The sequence below is a fragment of the Temnothorax curvispinosus genome, unplaced genomic scaffold (assembly GCF_003070985.1).
Source record: "Temnothorax curvispinosus isolate PA1 unplaced genomic scaffold, ASM307098v1 QBEX01014880.1, whole genome shotgun sequence".
NCBI lineage: Eukaryota > Metazoa > Arthropoda > Insecta > Hymenoptera > Formicidae > Temnothorax > Temnothorax curvispinosus.
In genome coordinates, this window is record NW_020224660.1 from 1 (window position 1) to 15,983 (window position 15,983).

At 38.6% G+C, this 15,983-nt stretch overlaps 2 protein-coding genes and 1 long non-coding RNA gene across 4 annotated transcripts; 2 read left to right on the forward strand and 1 right to left on the reverse strand.

Moving 5' to 3' along the window:
- Positions 1 to 1,436: 1,436 nt before the first annotated feature.
- Positions 1,437 to 9,969, forward strand: LOC112465054 (LIM domain-containing protein jub). Its single transcript, XM_025032424.1, has 6 exons — positions 1,437 to 3,837; positions 4,864 to 4,954; positions 7,043 to 7,212; positions 7,300 to 7,362; positions 7,448 to 7,630; positions 7,736 to 9,969. The coding sequence occupies exons 1-6, from the start codon at positions 1,924 to 1,926 to the stop codon at positions 7,955 to 7,957; spliced, it is 2,643 nt and encodes an 880-aa protein (XP_024888192.1). The 5' UTR covers positions 1,437 to 1,923; the 3' UTR covers positions 7,958 to 9,969.
- Positions 9,970 to 10,033: 64 nt separating this feature from the next.
- Positions 10,034 to 13,191, reverse strand: LOC112465057 (uncharacterized protein C18orf19 homolog A). 2 transcript variants are annotated; one of them, XM_025032428.1, is made up of 7 exons: positions 12,952 to 13,191; positions 11,462 to 11,624; positions 11,092 to 11,386; positions 10,733 to 10,878; positions 10,580 to 10,659; positions 10,427 to 10,445; positions 10,034 to 10,255 (listed from the first exon to the last, which is right to left on the reverse strand). In XM_025032428.1, the coding sequence occupies exons 1-7, from the start codon at positions 13,132 to 13,134 to the stop codon at positions 10,197 to 10,199; spliced, it is 945 nt and encodes a 314-aa protein (XP_024888196.1). In that variant the 5' UTR covers positions 13,135 to 13,191; the 3' UTR covers positions 10,034 to 10,196. The 2 variants fall into 2 exon arrangements, with proteins under 2 accessions (XP_024888196.1, XP_024888195.1); XM_025032427.1 differs by lacking the exon at positions 10,427 to 10,445 and having other exon boundaries at positions 12,952 to 13,188.
- A 1,377-nt stretch (positions 13,192 to 14,568) lies between these two features.
- On the forward strand, positions 14,569 to 15,836 carry LOC112465058. The gene is made up of 4 exons (XR_003041978.1): positions 14,569 to 14,782; positions 14,868 to 14,977; positions 15,226 to 15,343; positions 15,702 to 15,836. It is a non-coding gene; the product is annotated as an uncharacterized LOC112465058 (long non-coding RNA).
- The last annotated feature ends 147 nt before the right edge of the window (positions 15,837 to 15,983 follow it).

The following is a 15,983-nucleotide window of genomic DNA, read 5'->3' on the forward strand; positions in this document are numbered from 1 at the left end:
CTTGTATTTTCCAATTAATAAAAGACTAAAATAAATAAACCTACAAATTATATACTCATTTAAACGTAAGCTACCTAAATCTAAAATTATCTACTCATCATTAACTGAGAGTAGCATTGATCCTATGCAATTAGATCTCAGAAACTGTAATCTAAATGGGGACCGCATTTGATTGATATAAACTGTACGCGATAATTAATCCATTCATCTTACAGAAAATGTTACAATTTAATGTAAAGAGAATAAAAAAGTAAAGAATAAGAATTTAGCGCAATTAGTACCGACCCATTTCTCAGAATTCATCGATTATGAGATGAGCCGTGCGATTGCATACAAACCCCTGATTATCCTGAATCTTGAATCCCAGTGCAATTGCGCTGAAAATTACTATCTTTACAGGTCATGCGCGAAAGCTAATTAAGTTTAATTGGAATGAAAGTAGAGTTAGTAAGAAGGACAACAAAGATTAGTGTCACCATCGGATTAAAATACATTAGATATAAACCATTTGCAAAATTGATAAAAAAAAGTTTGTATAAACTTGCGTATTAATTAAAAATAATATATTTTATTAATATTTATATTAACTAAAATTATTTTAATAAATATTAATTAAGTTAATATTTATTAAAATATTATTGTAATTTATTTGACGATCCATTTTTAAATACGCGCATTTTCTTTCCTCACCAAGCAAAACATAGCGAGTCAAAGCCAGCTAGTGTAAAATAAAAAAGACATAATGGAATTACATCGCATTATTATTCTGCGCACAGCAGTCTCAACTGTACGAAGACGCACGAGGTCGGTATCGTATCTTTGCTAACACATTCTGATCTTAAAAAGTACCTGTTTCCAACATCTCGTCATTTGCATTTCGCTTAGACTGATATCGCTGCATCAAAAAAAATCTTTCCGTATCCCTATTGAAGAGATTTTGGGATAAAAACAATTCAATTTATTTATCTAAAGAATAATAAAATTCATGATTCACAAAATGCTAAAGATTGATCAAACATTATTAGACATTTAAAAAAAATAGATCTTATTTTAAAATTTTGTAAAGCTGTTTTCAAAATAATTAATCTGTATAAAAAAATTAGAAAAAAATATTAGAATCAATATTTCTCTCTCCAAATTAAATGTGGATGCAAAAAAATTAGTCATACCACAAATGGTTAAATATGGAATTCGAGTTATATCCCTAGTTTTCATTCATACCGCTGATGGCACCAGCGACTAACGGCAGAACGGTTCTATACGGAACTATGCAGAGAAACGGTTTACCGTAATAGTTCCTATGATTCCCACATTGCTGATCAACCCATATTGCATGGAACTTACATTTAGCGCCGCAGCATGATAAGAAATAGCAAGACCAGAACAGCAGTGTAATGCCACGACATCTGTCGCAGGTTCCTGTCTTGACAAGAGACGATGCTGACCTGTTCTTGCGTTTCTGCGTGCGTATGCGCTGTCGCATGAATTTTCGCAGGTGGTGATTTTTCGGTGCTGAAACGAGAGAAGCCCGAGGTGTGCGCCGGTCGCACTCGAGGAGCAACAACACAGGTCCGAGGCGCCCTGGTCGTGGGGCGTAGCCCGAAATCGAAGGAGAAAAAAGGTCCTCGTAGTGGCCCCGTGCAACATATACCGCGCGTCGGATTTCGTGCTATTCCGTGAGAAGATTACGAGAGCGCACACGTAAGAAGAGTTGAAAGAGGAAGAGAGAAGAAGGAGAAAGAGAAGGAAAGCAAGATCGTTTTGACAAGCGGACCACCTAGTTACCGTAACACCACATATGATGTCGTGTCGCTTTGAATCGAGTTCGTTAACAGCGTCTTGATTTTGAAAATTTGATTAAAGTGCACGCGAAGGATTAAACGACATTCTGACTTATCATTGTGCCAACGAGAATCACTGCCAATGTGCAATTCCACAGATACTTCCTACGTACAAAAATTAGGCTATTTACACCTTGGAGATGATGCTGCGGATGCTGGTGGTGCGACCAGAATCTCAGGTTCGAGACCTGAGGCTCAGGTACCTGTATCGAGAAATGCGATTAACAGAAATGACGCTAGAGCGTCTGGCAGACCGGTTGGCGCTATCGAAAGTTTTATTGATGGCAATTCGACGGATATTTCCAGACAGGCAGCCGCCACTGATTACAAATTATATGAACGTGAAAACATAATAGCTGCTTCACGATTTGCTACGCCGAAGCCAGTGGAGCAAATCAGTGCGCAGCAACAGCAACAACAACAGAATCAGACTCGTGCGAGTCACCAACAGGCACCTGTTTATGAGAATATAGATTACTATCCGCAGCAGAGTCAGCCACATCCTCCTTATTACCATCCAATAGAATCTAGAAAGAGTCCGAAAAGTAGTCCTAGAGGTTCTCTAGTTGGCGATTCCTATGAAGGAAATTACAGGAAAGCTCAACCGCAAGTCCCAACTGGCAATCGTTATCAAAGTGGATCACCAGCGAAAGAATTACCGCCGTATGAAGCACCACCGGTATACGAAAACATACAAGAAGTGCACTTTTCTGAGAGCATGCAGAATAAGCCGGGACCACAGGTTCCGCCGAATTATTATCATCCAGCAAATATCAATGGCGGTGATTATGTTGTTATGACTGGAAAAGTGGGACAATCTCAGAATCAACGTGGAATGACTCAAAGTTTATCGTACACCCAACAAAGAAGTGGAAGTATACGTGGTCAAAGTTACGACGGTTCAAGTTTACAACGATCAATCGATTCGTCTACTGCTAAGTACTTACAAAGCTCATCCTCTGCTTCCTCCGACCATCAGTCTGGAAGAAGCGCTTACGTACCCCCCTCTGAATTGCAACCACCAAATAGAAACTTTAATTATAACGCTGATCAGCAGCAGCAACAATCTACGAGACCTGGTTTGCCATACCACAGTGAGTCTCCTCCGATACGCTTACCACCAGAGCCTCATCATTATCGCGGTTCACTGGAAAATGCTATGAGTAGCCAACAAGGATTTCGTGGTACAAATCAGATTGATAATAGCCAACCGCCTCAATTTCGACAGGACAATTCGCAAAATTACAAACAATATGAGGCTTCTTCGAGGACTACAAATACAAATTTCACAGGAGACTCGCAAGCCAGAAATTCTCCGGTATACGGAATTCGTTCAGGAGAACAGACAGCATGTCGTAATCCTCCATGTTATTCTCCAAATCGTGCAATGCCTCAGAATGACAGAAACTATCACCATCAGGAAAATTTCCCTGCAAGAAATTCTCCCGTTTACTCCTCCAATCGTTCTACAGAACATTTGAGATTAGGCACATTGCAACAAAGTGACAGAAACTACATGTCAGACGTATCGGATCTCCCATCTACAAGGAATACATCTCTATACTCTCCAAGTCGAAGCGATCCTGTTAGGGCCATTATTGCCAACAACAATGCAGTAAGAGAATCTCCGAAAACAAGCCCAACGCACGGCCCGATGCCATTAGATATTGCTTCGCAAAATATAATTAATTCACCCAGACGTGGACTGTCTCTGTCGTCGACCAATTCTATGGGAAGTCCTATACGTGGACAGGTACAAGCTCCTGTCAATAGTGCTTCAACTAGTGAAATTGACCTGAACGCCGGTCCCAGGATCACTAGCCTTCCTCCCGGTGTCACCAGTGGAGTTGCAGGGCCCGTACTCCTAAATGCTGGTGTACCTGTATTGCAAAGATCTTCTGATCCAGAGGCAGAAGAGAGAAAATCTGTTAGTCCGCCGATCAAGCCTGCACCTGGGAAGGGATTGTTGCCCTACAACGTCATTTCTAGACCTTCGGTAAATTTATTACTATTTGCAACGTCTATTTAAAAATGGTGTTTTTTTTTAAATCTTGAATCTACATGACAAATCTCATTTCGAAAATTCTATGCATGTATATATTTTCCTCTGGCACTTTTATCGCATACTTATCTGTTACCATTATTGCATATTTTACTAAAAATGTAACGAAAATAATGTATAAGATACACTCTACAAGAGGGATAAACAATGCTGATGTGTTCCTAACATATCAAAGCGTATATATATAATCATACTCTGTTTAAATTACATTCTCATCGCACAATGCAATTGATTTAGATGGATTATCCCTACTCACAAATGTAATTCATTCAAAATAATTTTTCAAAAATCATGAATAACTTTAAAAATATAAAACTTCCTATATTGCCAGTGATGATCTCACTAATACCGACAATTTTATTTATTTTATGTAATCTGTGCCTGACCTATAACGATAAGATTAATTTGCATTTGAAATAAAAAATATGACTTGCAGATACTACATATTTTTCGTTAGCATTTTACACTCTTACTATACTATGCAATTTTTAACACGTAAAATTTGGAAAAAACCGCTTATGATTTCATCTCCGAAAAATTCTTTCTTCGCGCGTTCAATGAGTCATAACTGGTAAATTGTTCGCCTCTGACAAGCGACGTGCATTCACCAGATGATATTTTATTCATGAGGCATCCGTATTTTTGTATGTTATTTTAACATTTTCTGTCTTTATCTTTTCTCATAGGTCTCTATTCATTTGACACACAAAAATCAAGAATATACATGAAAACAATAGCGTTTTATAATACTTGCATGGAGTACTCTATTAAACGTTTAAGCATAAAGAATCTATACACATAATTAATTTAAGCTAAAATAACCGCTTTTTTCACAATACTAATTTTTTGACAATCAAGTTATGTAATTAATTTCTATCGTACATATTAAATATCATTATACTGTTTAATATTCAATTGTTAATAATTGAGATCGTTCTCCATGCAAATTACTTCTCTCAGGGACCAACGGAAGCGGAAAGAAAAATAGAGGAGTTGACGAGACAACTTGAGGAGGAAATGGAAAAGCAGGAGGAAGAGGGAGAGTACTTCGGTAAGAAAAATTTGCTTACGTAATGTTTATTCACTCATTCCGGAAAACCAAGATTATCATTATACGCTTTGTATTTCATATTTCTACACGGTAACGAGCTATCCTAGACGCACGTCATTCGGCCTGAATTGTTTCTTTTGACATTTTTTGACGTTATTCACAGTTTCGTTTTACTTTTATACTTTCTTTCATTCTTGTAATAAAATAAAAGGGAGGAAGACTAAGGAAACGACGATCGCAGGTTCACACGGTACGATCGCCCCGAGTAAATCCATAATTTTAGATATTTCTCTGAAACGCTAAAAGGCACGATACCAAGGCTGTGCCAATTCCCACGGCGTGAGTTCGCGGTAGACCGGTTTCGGAAAACGGAGTCGAGTTTCGGTGCGTCGCGGATACTTTTTAAGCGCGACACTTCGTTGACATTCACTCTTTCACGCGCCGCGTTAGTTTCCACCCACGTATCTCTCTCGCGTATCTCTCTTGCGTAAAGGGCCGAGGGCGAGTACGACACATAGGTGAATACATAAAGAGATAGCTCACTTGAATCTTACGACTCTTTAAAGTCGCTCTCTGTTAAAGTACCGCTCATACTAATAACAATAAGTGCGTATTGAACCGATGCAACAATGTACGATTGATAGTTTCTATGGCTTCTTCGTGTCAAATACGATAATAGCATATATTCAGCATATATTCAGCGATTGCATATGTTCAGCGAAGTAGTTTACAAGATTACGTCTAATGCAAAAATCAGAAAATTAAATTTGTTTACTTTCCTTAATTGTTGTTTCTCTCTTTCTCTGTTATCTATGCTAATTATGTCATATAAGAAATAATAAATATTCTGTTCTGTATTTCTCTCCTCTACTTTTTGTTCGTAATAAATCACGTTATATAGCAATTATCACACATTTTTCTAAAAATCTAACATGGTTCTTTATTTTTTATGAATTACGAATGAATAAGCAAGGATTCAAAATTAAATTCGAAGAATTAAATGATGCATTTTAAATGCGTATCAAATGATAATATCGAATCTTATCAGACAAATATTACTAATAGGATAAAATTTCTATCACAGTAAAATAAAATTATCGATGCTGTATATAATTTATTGTGTTGAAAATGATGAAAATAAGCTTTGTTTTCCTGAAGATATTAAACAAGCAATACAAAGGAAGGCGAAGAAAGATATGCTGTAATATAAAGACAATTTAGAAAATAAATGTGAACGCCGCCTAACTCGCGCAATAAGGAATGGAGTACGAGCAGACAGGAACCTCGGTCGAGCGAAGCAATGTCAGTCGCGAAGTGGCAAGCGTTTAGGCGAACGTAATGTCTCCCTAGCCGCTTTCATACTTAGACGACCAATAGTCTTCGTGTAACGTTCTATACGCGTGGCCGCATCGCCGTGGTCGGTAACAAATCTCATTATAGATAGACCAGTCCGACTCGTTTGTTAGATTCTAATGCGACCTGGTCTAGCGAAACCAAGTTGCAATACTGAGACAGCCAGTGTACATGTGAGTTTCGAAAATTTTTGCGCTAAGGGATGGCAGGATCGCTATTGCCCATCGAGAACTGTGAGTTCGCGTTTTTCATCTGCGTTCATCCGCGACAAACCGGGCGATTTTTAAACGCGATGAACGTGCGACCCTGATGAATGTGCCACATTGTCACGTTCGTCGATGGGTGTATTTTTAACTCCCCGATGGTAAAGCTCGTTTCTCGTGTTCTTCAACTCCGCGCGAATGTGTTCTGACGACGAGTGATTTTCAAACTTCTCACTTCACGATGTAATCCAATTCTCTACTCTACTGAATTAAAACTTATATTTCAAAACGCTAGTTTTTGTTATAGTAATTTCAATATAAATTATCGGGTGTAAGCAATTTTTAATTTGTTTATAAATATGTAAATATTTAGAAATATTTGTAATACGTTTGTAATTCACGTAAAACATATTTATAATTCCACGAAAAATGTTGAAATATATGTATGTCGCGGCAAAAAAATTGTCTCTTCTTCATATGATTTCGTGATAAATGGAGCGTAAAGTTTCACATTCATTTTTCTTGGTGATAGGTATTTGCCATACATGCGGTGAGAAAGTAACCGGCGCCGGACAGGCTTGTCAAGCAATGGGCAATCTCTATCATACCAATTGCTTCATATGCTGTTCCTGCGGAAGGGCTCTCCGCGGCAAAGCTTTCTACAATGTTCATGGGAGAGTTTATTGCGAGGAGGACTACTTGGTATGTGAGCCATTTATTATAATTTAAATGATGATTGAAATAACAGTGAATTGTTCGCGTAACTCATAGAAATCGTTGTGTTCGTAGTATTCTGGTTTCCAACAGACGGCCGAGAAATGCGCGATTTGCGGCCACCTTATCATGGAAATGGTAAACGACGAGACACGATTATCATCCGTTAAGTCGCCATTGTAATTCAAGTATTTAGTATAACGTCACCCTTTGCTTTCCACAGATATTGCAAGCCATGGGCAAGTCGTATCACCCGGGCTGCTTCAGATGTTGCGTGTGCAACGAGTGCCTCGATGGTGTACCCTTCACGGTCGACGTTGACAATAAGATCTATTGTGTAAACGATTACCACAGAATGTTTGCGCCTAAGTGCGCGTCTTGTGGAAAGGGAATCACGCCAGTTGAGGTATGCGCACTAGAAATTAACTCGCTTACGTCATCGAGGCGCACGACAATTCTAGCGTTCCCGATGAAACTTCTTTTTACGAGCCGTGTTCCCTTTCTATTTTAGGGAACTGAGGAAACGGTCAGGGTAGTCTCGATGGACAAAGACTTTCATGTGGATTGCTACGTTTGTGAGGATTGCGGCATGCAATTGACCGACGAGCCGGATAAGCGGTGCTACCCACTTGACGGCAGACTTATGTGTCGTGCGTGTCACATCCAACGCATATCGCATACGCAACCGAGAGCACCGCAACCGGTGTCCGCTAGCTATCAGTTTATGGGCTAAGTGTATTGATATTTAAGCTTCTGCCGGAACTTTTGAAACTGCGCACGTAACGATCATCCGATAATGAGTATTACGAAAATCAATTGAGTAAAGTGAAAGAAATCGACGTTAACATTCCCGAATTTTATAGATTCAGGACGTGTGTACGTGCACACATATATCATAATACACACTAAGTCCTAGTTTTCAAGAGACTTTCTCGGAAAAATTGAATTAGGAAATGGGAAGGGGCGACGATGTGATATTTATTAATGTCTTTTAATTTGATCAAGATAAGAATTTTTCAGCTTTAATCTTACGACAATGCACCAGAATGAGCTAAAAGTTTGAGCTTTGCGAGACCAATATGTTGTACGATCTGCTATCACAGTAAACTCGAATACTCCCAGCAACCAAATTTATCGAGATTCTGTAAAATGTCTGCCACTAAATTTTTTCGACAAAAAAATTACAAATTTTATATAGAATCTGGCTGTATGCTGTTGGAAGAATGCTCGCAAAAATTTCGAAATTCGTTAAAATATAATGCTAAATTAATGACAGGAATCAAGCAGAATGACACTATGTTTGCTACATAGTGCAAGATTGGCGACAGAAATAGAGTAATGTTTCAAAAAATAATAATTCGTGACAAATATGTATTATGCATGGCATGTGTACGAATCAATCTTTGCAAATTATTCCTTCGCATTTGAATAAAAATTGATTGTCGCTCCGGCCATACTGCAAATTCAAGTGCGTTATTTTTACACGCGTAAAACGTGCAAAAATAACACAATTAGACAGAAGCTCTTCTTACGTGTTTCTTTATGTGTTAAATTACATCATTTAGCATGTTTAATCTTATTAAATTAAAAGTTAATACATTCAATCGTGTTAAATAACGTGATTTGAAAAAGCAAGAAATGTGTAAAAAAATCTTTGCCTAAAATAACACACTTGGATTTGCAATACATACGTTTTACCTATTACACAGGATTCTTGTTGTAATAGTTGTCACTGTTAATCTATTGCGATATATACGCTAATATAATTACTAAAATATATCTTATGAAGAACAATTAACGAATCAATACATGACAAACGGCTGTTAATCATTGTAAAAATAATAATCAATTATCTATCGCGTATTAGCTACATTTTAGGCAGGTTTTACCGCAAAAAATGCGATTTTATTTATTCTGGTCTTTAAGCGAAAGACGAATTTTTTAAACTTAAACAAAACATGATTACAAAACTGATATTAGGAAATTGAAATTATTATATTGTCTTCTGGGATCAATTTGATGTATCAGTGCACGTTGCATGATTATGAGTACAAGGTCTTTTTTATCGAAGATAATCAATTATCTAGATAAGTGGTACATTTAATATATGCGATTCTTATTTATTTAGCAACTCTGCAAATGCAGTGGTTCATAAGGATGAATGAGTTGCGCAGGCAACTGTGATATAGTAGCATAATAATTATGCGTTTTTAAGCAAAAACTTCATACTTTTTATCGTGTGTATATATATTTTTATCAGGTATGTTTATTATAACGCAATTTTATGGTGAAAATATGAATCCCGGGAATATTCCTGCGAATTTCCTCCGTCGATCAAGTTTCATTGTATGTACTTCATATAGCATTCATTAATAATATTTATTAAGACAGATGTATCGTCTCGCTGCGAGGACTCACGTAATATTGAAGGTTATCGGTATACTTCGAAAACTATATAATAACGCCTTTAGTGTTTTCGCACAAAGTGTGGAGACTGGAAAAGTATGCAGGCGTGCTATATAACGATAAATATACGACAACATTATAGCATTGAAAGACGCACAACTCGAGCTGCCAAATAACTATTGTTATTCTTCAAGATTAATAAGCGTAAATTGTTTCTACGTTACATATAAATAATTTTAAGTTCGCGCGCATATTGTAGATAAATAGTACGATCTTATTTAAATCGTAATATGCAGTATGTATAAATGACTACTCTTTAATAAAGACAAACTGCAATAAGTTTTCATTGATGTACTTGAACTGCATGTGGAACGACGAATGGGGATAAATAAATCAAGGAATATTTAATGCAGGATATTTATCATAATATAATATACATTCATAAAGAGAAATATACATCGACATCGCGTTACAATAAGTCCCCGAGCTACGCCGAGCCTAGTTCGCAGGTCCGACATAGCGGGAGAGATATTTATGGTTTTGGCGGCTTCGTATGTCGGTCTGTTTCACACTCTGTCTTGGATTTTGTCTCGTGTTCTATTGTAGATTTGTTTGACTGTGCTGGCTACAACACGATTAAAGACGATTACGAGGAGTACACATGCTGCCGTCGAAGAACAAAATTTACGATATATTATATAATTATATTATTCACGCGACAAGAATATCTCGCCAAAAACAAAAACAAGAGAGATGAGCACGATATATTTGAGATGAAACGTAATCGGTAACCTACTCATAGCTTTGCCCGCAGGCTGCACCACGTGTGTGCGTGTAAGAAAACAGACAAGACAGATGTTTCAAATGCAAATACAGATATAGTTATATGTTCAATAGTTTATTTTTTCAATTTCACCAGGTGACATTGCATTTAACGTACATTACTCACCTGTGTTGATTGACGCTTGAATGACAATGCCTTCACGTAGCCTAATTTGCTCAAATACCTAATGGCCATTGTCGTTCCTCCTGTTACGTTTCAGTATTAATATTTGACACACAGCGCAAATTATCTATTACATAAAGTATTAAAATTACAAACCAACGGTAACGGTGTATCTGAGTGGGGTAAATATCTTATAAAGTGCATAAGTAATGGCCCAATCACCGGCACTCGAGTTACGTATTAAATTTATATATTTCTCACTAAAATTCATATATTCCAACAGCTGGACTATATCCACACCACTAAAAGTACATAATTTTACGTTAATAAATTGTCGAGTTCAAACGACATCAATTTGTGGGTGCTTTCCATTTATTAACGCAAGTCGACACAAACGTCGTTCTATCTTTCATTGCGTTCAATGAGTAAAAAAGACAAAACAACACTTGTGTCGACTTGTGTCGACTTGTGTCAGTAAATGGAAAGAACCCTATGTCAATTGCTCTTGTACGTACTTCCTAACAGCAGTATAGAATATAGCTGCCCATCCTATCGAAGTAATCAAGTGCACAGGTAGTAATACATGCCAATAATCTTTAGTCATTTGTTTCATTTTTTGAAATACTGACAGTTTCTGCTCTGTCTGAGGTTGCTGGCAATCACCCTCGGAACTTGGCTTAAGGTCCGAATAGTAGGCCAGGATAATACCATTTTTGCTGATGTCCTGTTTCAGTGACTTTTGATACACGAGTATATTATTTGCGAGACCTAAAGAATTACATGACGCAGCCTTATAACGGCGATATCTTTCTGCAAATGAAATGAGCCTGATAATATACATACTGAACCCATTGACATTCTCACCATGTTTATGTCAGAGCTTACCAGGGAATGCTGACTTCCAGCGTGTTGTGTTGACACGACATGTGTAGCATGCCGACAACGGAAGATACCTTGTTAACAATATAGAGGCATTGCCTAATTCGACGCTAAATCTCAGTCCACGGGCGAAGATTACATCCATGTTCGAAAAACGCCGCTTCTTTTCCTAACCAAGAATTACGATATCCTTATTACTCTCGTGAATTGTCATTAAGTAACAGAAATTCGAAAAATTTGTATATCGAGAATTTATGAAGAAGTTTTTCAATCGTCACTCCTCATTCACGATTTCAATCACGTAATACTCAAATAATTATACTCATCACAAAACTTACATACCTCGACGTATCACACTATATTCCGCATTGGTTTTCTGTAATGATATAAAAAATTGCAACGAAACTACGGAGCAGAGACGCAGAGAGAAACCTGAGAGCGGCCATGGGCGCTTTACAATTTACTTTATTTTGAAGCGCCTCTATGTCCGTAAAATGTAAACATTAAACTACGTAATCAATGTCCATGAATCCCGTAGATAATATTCACGATTTTGTGGTTCTCTTCCGTGCTATGTTCACGACTTTTGGAAAAGAACTTAAATAATCGCCGAATCGTGGGACAAAAGTCGCGGGACAAAAAAGCGCACCTATGTAAAAATGTGCCAAACAGGTTTGTTCCTGCTGGCTGTATTTTATATTTTCTCTATAAAAAAGAAAAAAAAAAGTTTCCGTAGCACTATTTTTATTTCAAAACACCCTCGATTGAATTAATGTCGTTCTTTCTTTTTTTGCTAATCAATCCACGTACGCTTCTTTATTCCTCATTAATCTCTACTTTACAGAAAATTAAATTGTATCAGCTATATCATATTGATGACCATATCATATTTCGCCAATTTTTTAGCGCTGTATAACGAGATACTCTTCAGTGGTTTGCTTTCCGAGAGGTGGCGATCGAATAAAAATCGACGATTCTCGGCCGGATTTGAACTCGGATCTTCGGCTCACTAAGCCTGGCGCACATCTCTATGCGTCACGATCGCAACACATGTAAAGCTGCGTTACATTTGCATGATTTTGCACACTCACGTTTTGCTATCTGGGACGTGCCCGTTCTTTAACGAAATATGATATTTATTCGTGGACGCATATTCGAGCTTGTTCGCACTCTCTCATCAATATTCATATAAGTTTATTGAAGCTCGCCGCTCTCTCGTTCGCGATCGTGACAAGCAAAGTGAGAACGCCAAACGCGATCGTTCTCTTCAATTAAACAGCTGATTATTAATTCTCGCGTTTAATGAGAGGTTCCGTATTATATTTATTGATCGCGTCTTCCCGCGCGATTCACTAATTCGGAGTGGAAATCGAAACGGAGGCAGGAGACGCGAATTCTGAGGGTTATGGTCTCACCGCGTCACGCGGGACGACGATTCTATTTAGATTCGGATATATCTCGCTTCAAATAATTCGTTTCTCATGCAATTCACTCACCGAGATCACGGAGCACTGCAGGAGGCACGCCAAATCACAGTCGGGAGGATGATACGTACGGTGTTCAGCATACAGCATTCGGCGTTCATCTCGTCCAGCGACGGCATCCCACTCGCTGCAGTCGACACGAGAAGGAACGGAGTATTCGGCGTACATTCTGCTTGCAACACTCCGCACCCGCATCTCTTTTCGTTCACGAGAAAGAGGAATTATACACGCGATTGACAACGTCTCGCGCCGCACCGACGTAAACGCGTCGCATAGTACTTGCGCATATTCGAGCACCGCCGGCCGCACAGTCAGGTGCGCCGTCGAACGCGATTGGCTCGCGAGTCGAACCCCCGAGTCCGGCCAATCACGTTCGAGCTGGCGCGGCGAGCAACCGCGTCCGCGGCGTCCGTACTACATACACTTTATACCAATACCGGACGGACGTCCTACTGAGCGCGACCGTAGAATGAATTCTCGCAATTTCGACGAAATAACGTTCGAAGTCGGCGCGTGGGCGATCGTTTTTGTCGGCGAGCGGCCGCCACTTGTTTTCGTCGACGCTCGGGGCTCGGGGCGTACCGTTGCCTGCGAAAGTCATTCAGCTTTCGTTCTCTCGATGAATCTCGCACGAGTGTGAAGTGTTCGTGCCCCGCGCGCCTCGTCGCCGTGCTCCGTGCTGTGTGTATTCGGAACGCGCTCGTTCTTGCAGTTGGCATTCCTGCTCCTGGTTTCGCGAATTCGAGAACCGCGGAAATAATCGGCGTACTTACAAGAAATGAAGTATTCGTTGGAATGGATGTGTCGTGGATGTGAATCGCTCGAATCGAAGACGTCGTGGCAAAGGTTTACGGGAATTGTGAATTATTTGTAGTGTTATTGTGATATTCGCCGGGGATAATGGATAATCGTCCGTCACGCCATGGATAGCAATAAACGTACGTAGCATTCTCGCGACTGTCTTGCGTCGCGCTTTGAACGCTGTGCTGGTTAACTGTCGTGTAATTTCTCTCCGAAGGGAGAAATAAGAGAACCGAGTGATATATCGTTGTGTTGTGTGATTTTAGTAACGGAACGCCGTGATACCGCCCGTTCGTGAATATTTCATAATCTTCGTGTGTACTTTGCGTCGCGTAAATTAACGGCCGGTAGTCGCGACTCTTCGTCGTGCAAAGTGTTAATAGTGCGGTTTTACATTCGCGAGATTTACGAGCTTGATGTCGTGTTGCGCGTGTGATATTTAATTTCGACGTGTCTACTATATAATTTCGACGTATAGCCGTTCATTTGACTCGCGTAATACCGCGCGCATTTGCCGACATCGGAAGATTTCGTCGCCATCCACGTAACGCGGTGAACACGGAACGAATCAGTGTAGCGGACTCTCTCAAATTTCGAAAGGATCGATTTATATCGGAAAACGTTAAAGTATTTCGGGGAAATGTTGTCGAGAGCGGCACGCGGCTTCGGTATTGTTTTTTTGTACGCGGCGCACCCCTTGTTTACGCAAATCACCGTGCGAGTCGTGCGAGAGAACAATTAAATAAGTCACCGCGCCGCAGCGTACGTATCACTCGACGGAGGGACTTTATTTTGATCTGCAGGTGAAATCGTCGGGTCAGTTATCTTCTCCCGAACGTATTGACAACGCGGTTAATTATTTCTCGCGGTTTTTTTTCGCGCGTTGTATCGCGTTCATCGCGTATTAATTAATTCCAATTAACGGGAGTGCCGTGCAAAGTTTCGCGCGATAGTAATTGCCCGCGTTTTCGCGAGAGCTGTGTCAAGTGCCTACGGAACAGATACCATCCTCCCCCCGTCCACGACAGCTTCAAAAGAGGCAGTGAGTATAAATTAATTTATATGTTAAGTTATATACATAAGTATGGTCTATTTTTCTTTAATCGAATTATTTGTTTAAATAATAGAATAATGGGAGTGTCGCCTCGAGAAAATCCTGCGAAGCTGACAAGCCGAGCAGCCTGAGAGAAGGAGGAAGTCTAGGAGAGGCATCGGGCATAAGCGTGATAACTTTATGGTATAAATATTACTATTTATTTTGTTTAAAAATAATCTCTTTTTTGTTTATCCTTTAGTCGTTTTATTTCTTCGTGATTCGGAAATTGTAATTAGTAACAAGAAATAATTTGAAATGATTAAAGTTTATTATTCTGATAAAGAACATTTTTGGAATAGTAATTTAAATAATTATTAAATTGAATAATGAATAAGATGTTTGATGCGTGTAACAATTATTTAATCAAATCGATTATTTATATGTTTCAGAAAATATCCACGCGGGAAGAAGCTTCGCATCGAGGAAATACTAGCTGACATCCCGAGCAGTCTTAGAGGAGGTGTGGAGGCCTAGGAGAGGCATCAGGCGCCGGCGGAGCAACATGCGGTAAATATAATTGATTTATACATACCTATACATATATTATATCTTATGCGAGTGAGTCATTTACTTTTCTACCAAATATTCAGAAAATAAAAATGAGAGAAAAAAGGAGTTTTATTTTAGAAATTCTTTAGAAATCTAAAAACTCTTTATTTTTCTCTATTTTAGAAATTCCACAGAAACTTATGTCCAATGGATTAATTATTCTTAAAAAATTACATAATTATTTCATTAAATTTGCTTAATAAACAATAATGTAGAATATTGTAGAATGCAATGTTCACTGATTGTTTTCATAATGACTCTATCCCTCTCTTTTATGCTCTGCTTTAATTTGGATTTTATATTTGTTTTGTTACAGAATCATCGTAGCGACGTTGCAGAATAACTCCGCTGTTGCGCATCGGTCGGTGAGTGATGATTGAAATTTCATAATTAAGGTAACGAATCTATGACAATTATATCAAACATATTACCGAAACGTTTGTGTCAAGTACTACAGTAAATTATTACATTATACATATATTACGTAAATTACGTTTCATAGGTTCGTTGCCTTAAAATGGATTGACTGGGTCAGATTAGGATTTTATAACATTTAATCCTGGATAATTTATGTAAATTGATTTATTGTACATTCTAT

Coding starts and splice junctions, on each gene's coding strand:
- LOC112465054 (XM_025032424.1), top strand. CDS start 1,924: ATGTGCAATTCCACAGATACTTCCTACGTACAAAAATTAGGCTATTTA. Junction 4,955..7,042: donor GGAAGAGGGAGAGTACTTCG/GTAAGAAAAATT, acceptor TCTTGGTGATAG/GTATTTGCCATACATGCGGT. Junction 7,631..7,735: donor AGGGAATCACGCCAGTTGAG/GTATGCGCACTA, acceptor TTTCTATTTTAG/GGAACTGAGGAAACGGTCAG.
- LOC112465057 (XM_025032427.1), bottom strand. CDS start 13,134: ATGCGGGTGCGGAGTGTTGCAAGCAGAATGTACGCCGAATACTCCGTT. Junction 10,660..10,732: donor CAGATACACCGTTACCGTTG/GTTTGTAATTTT, acceptor GAAACGTAACAG/GAGGAACGACAATGGCCATT. Junction 10,256..10,579: donor TCAAGCGTCAATCAACACAG/GTGAGTAATGTA, acceptor ATCGTGTTGTAG/CCAGCACAGTCAAACAAATC.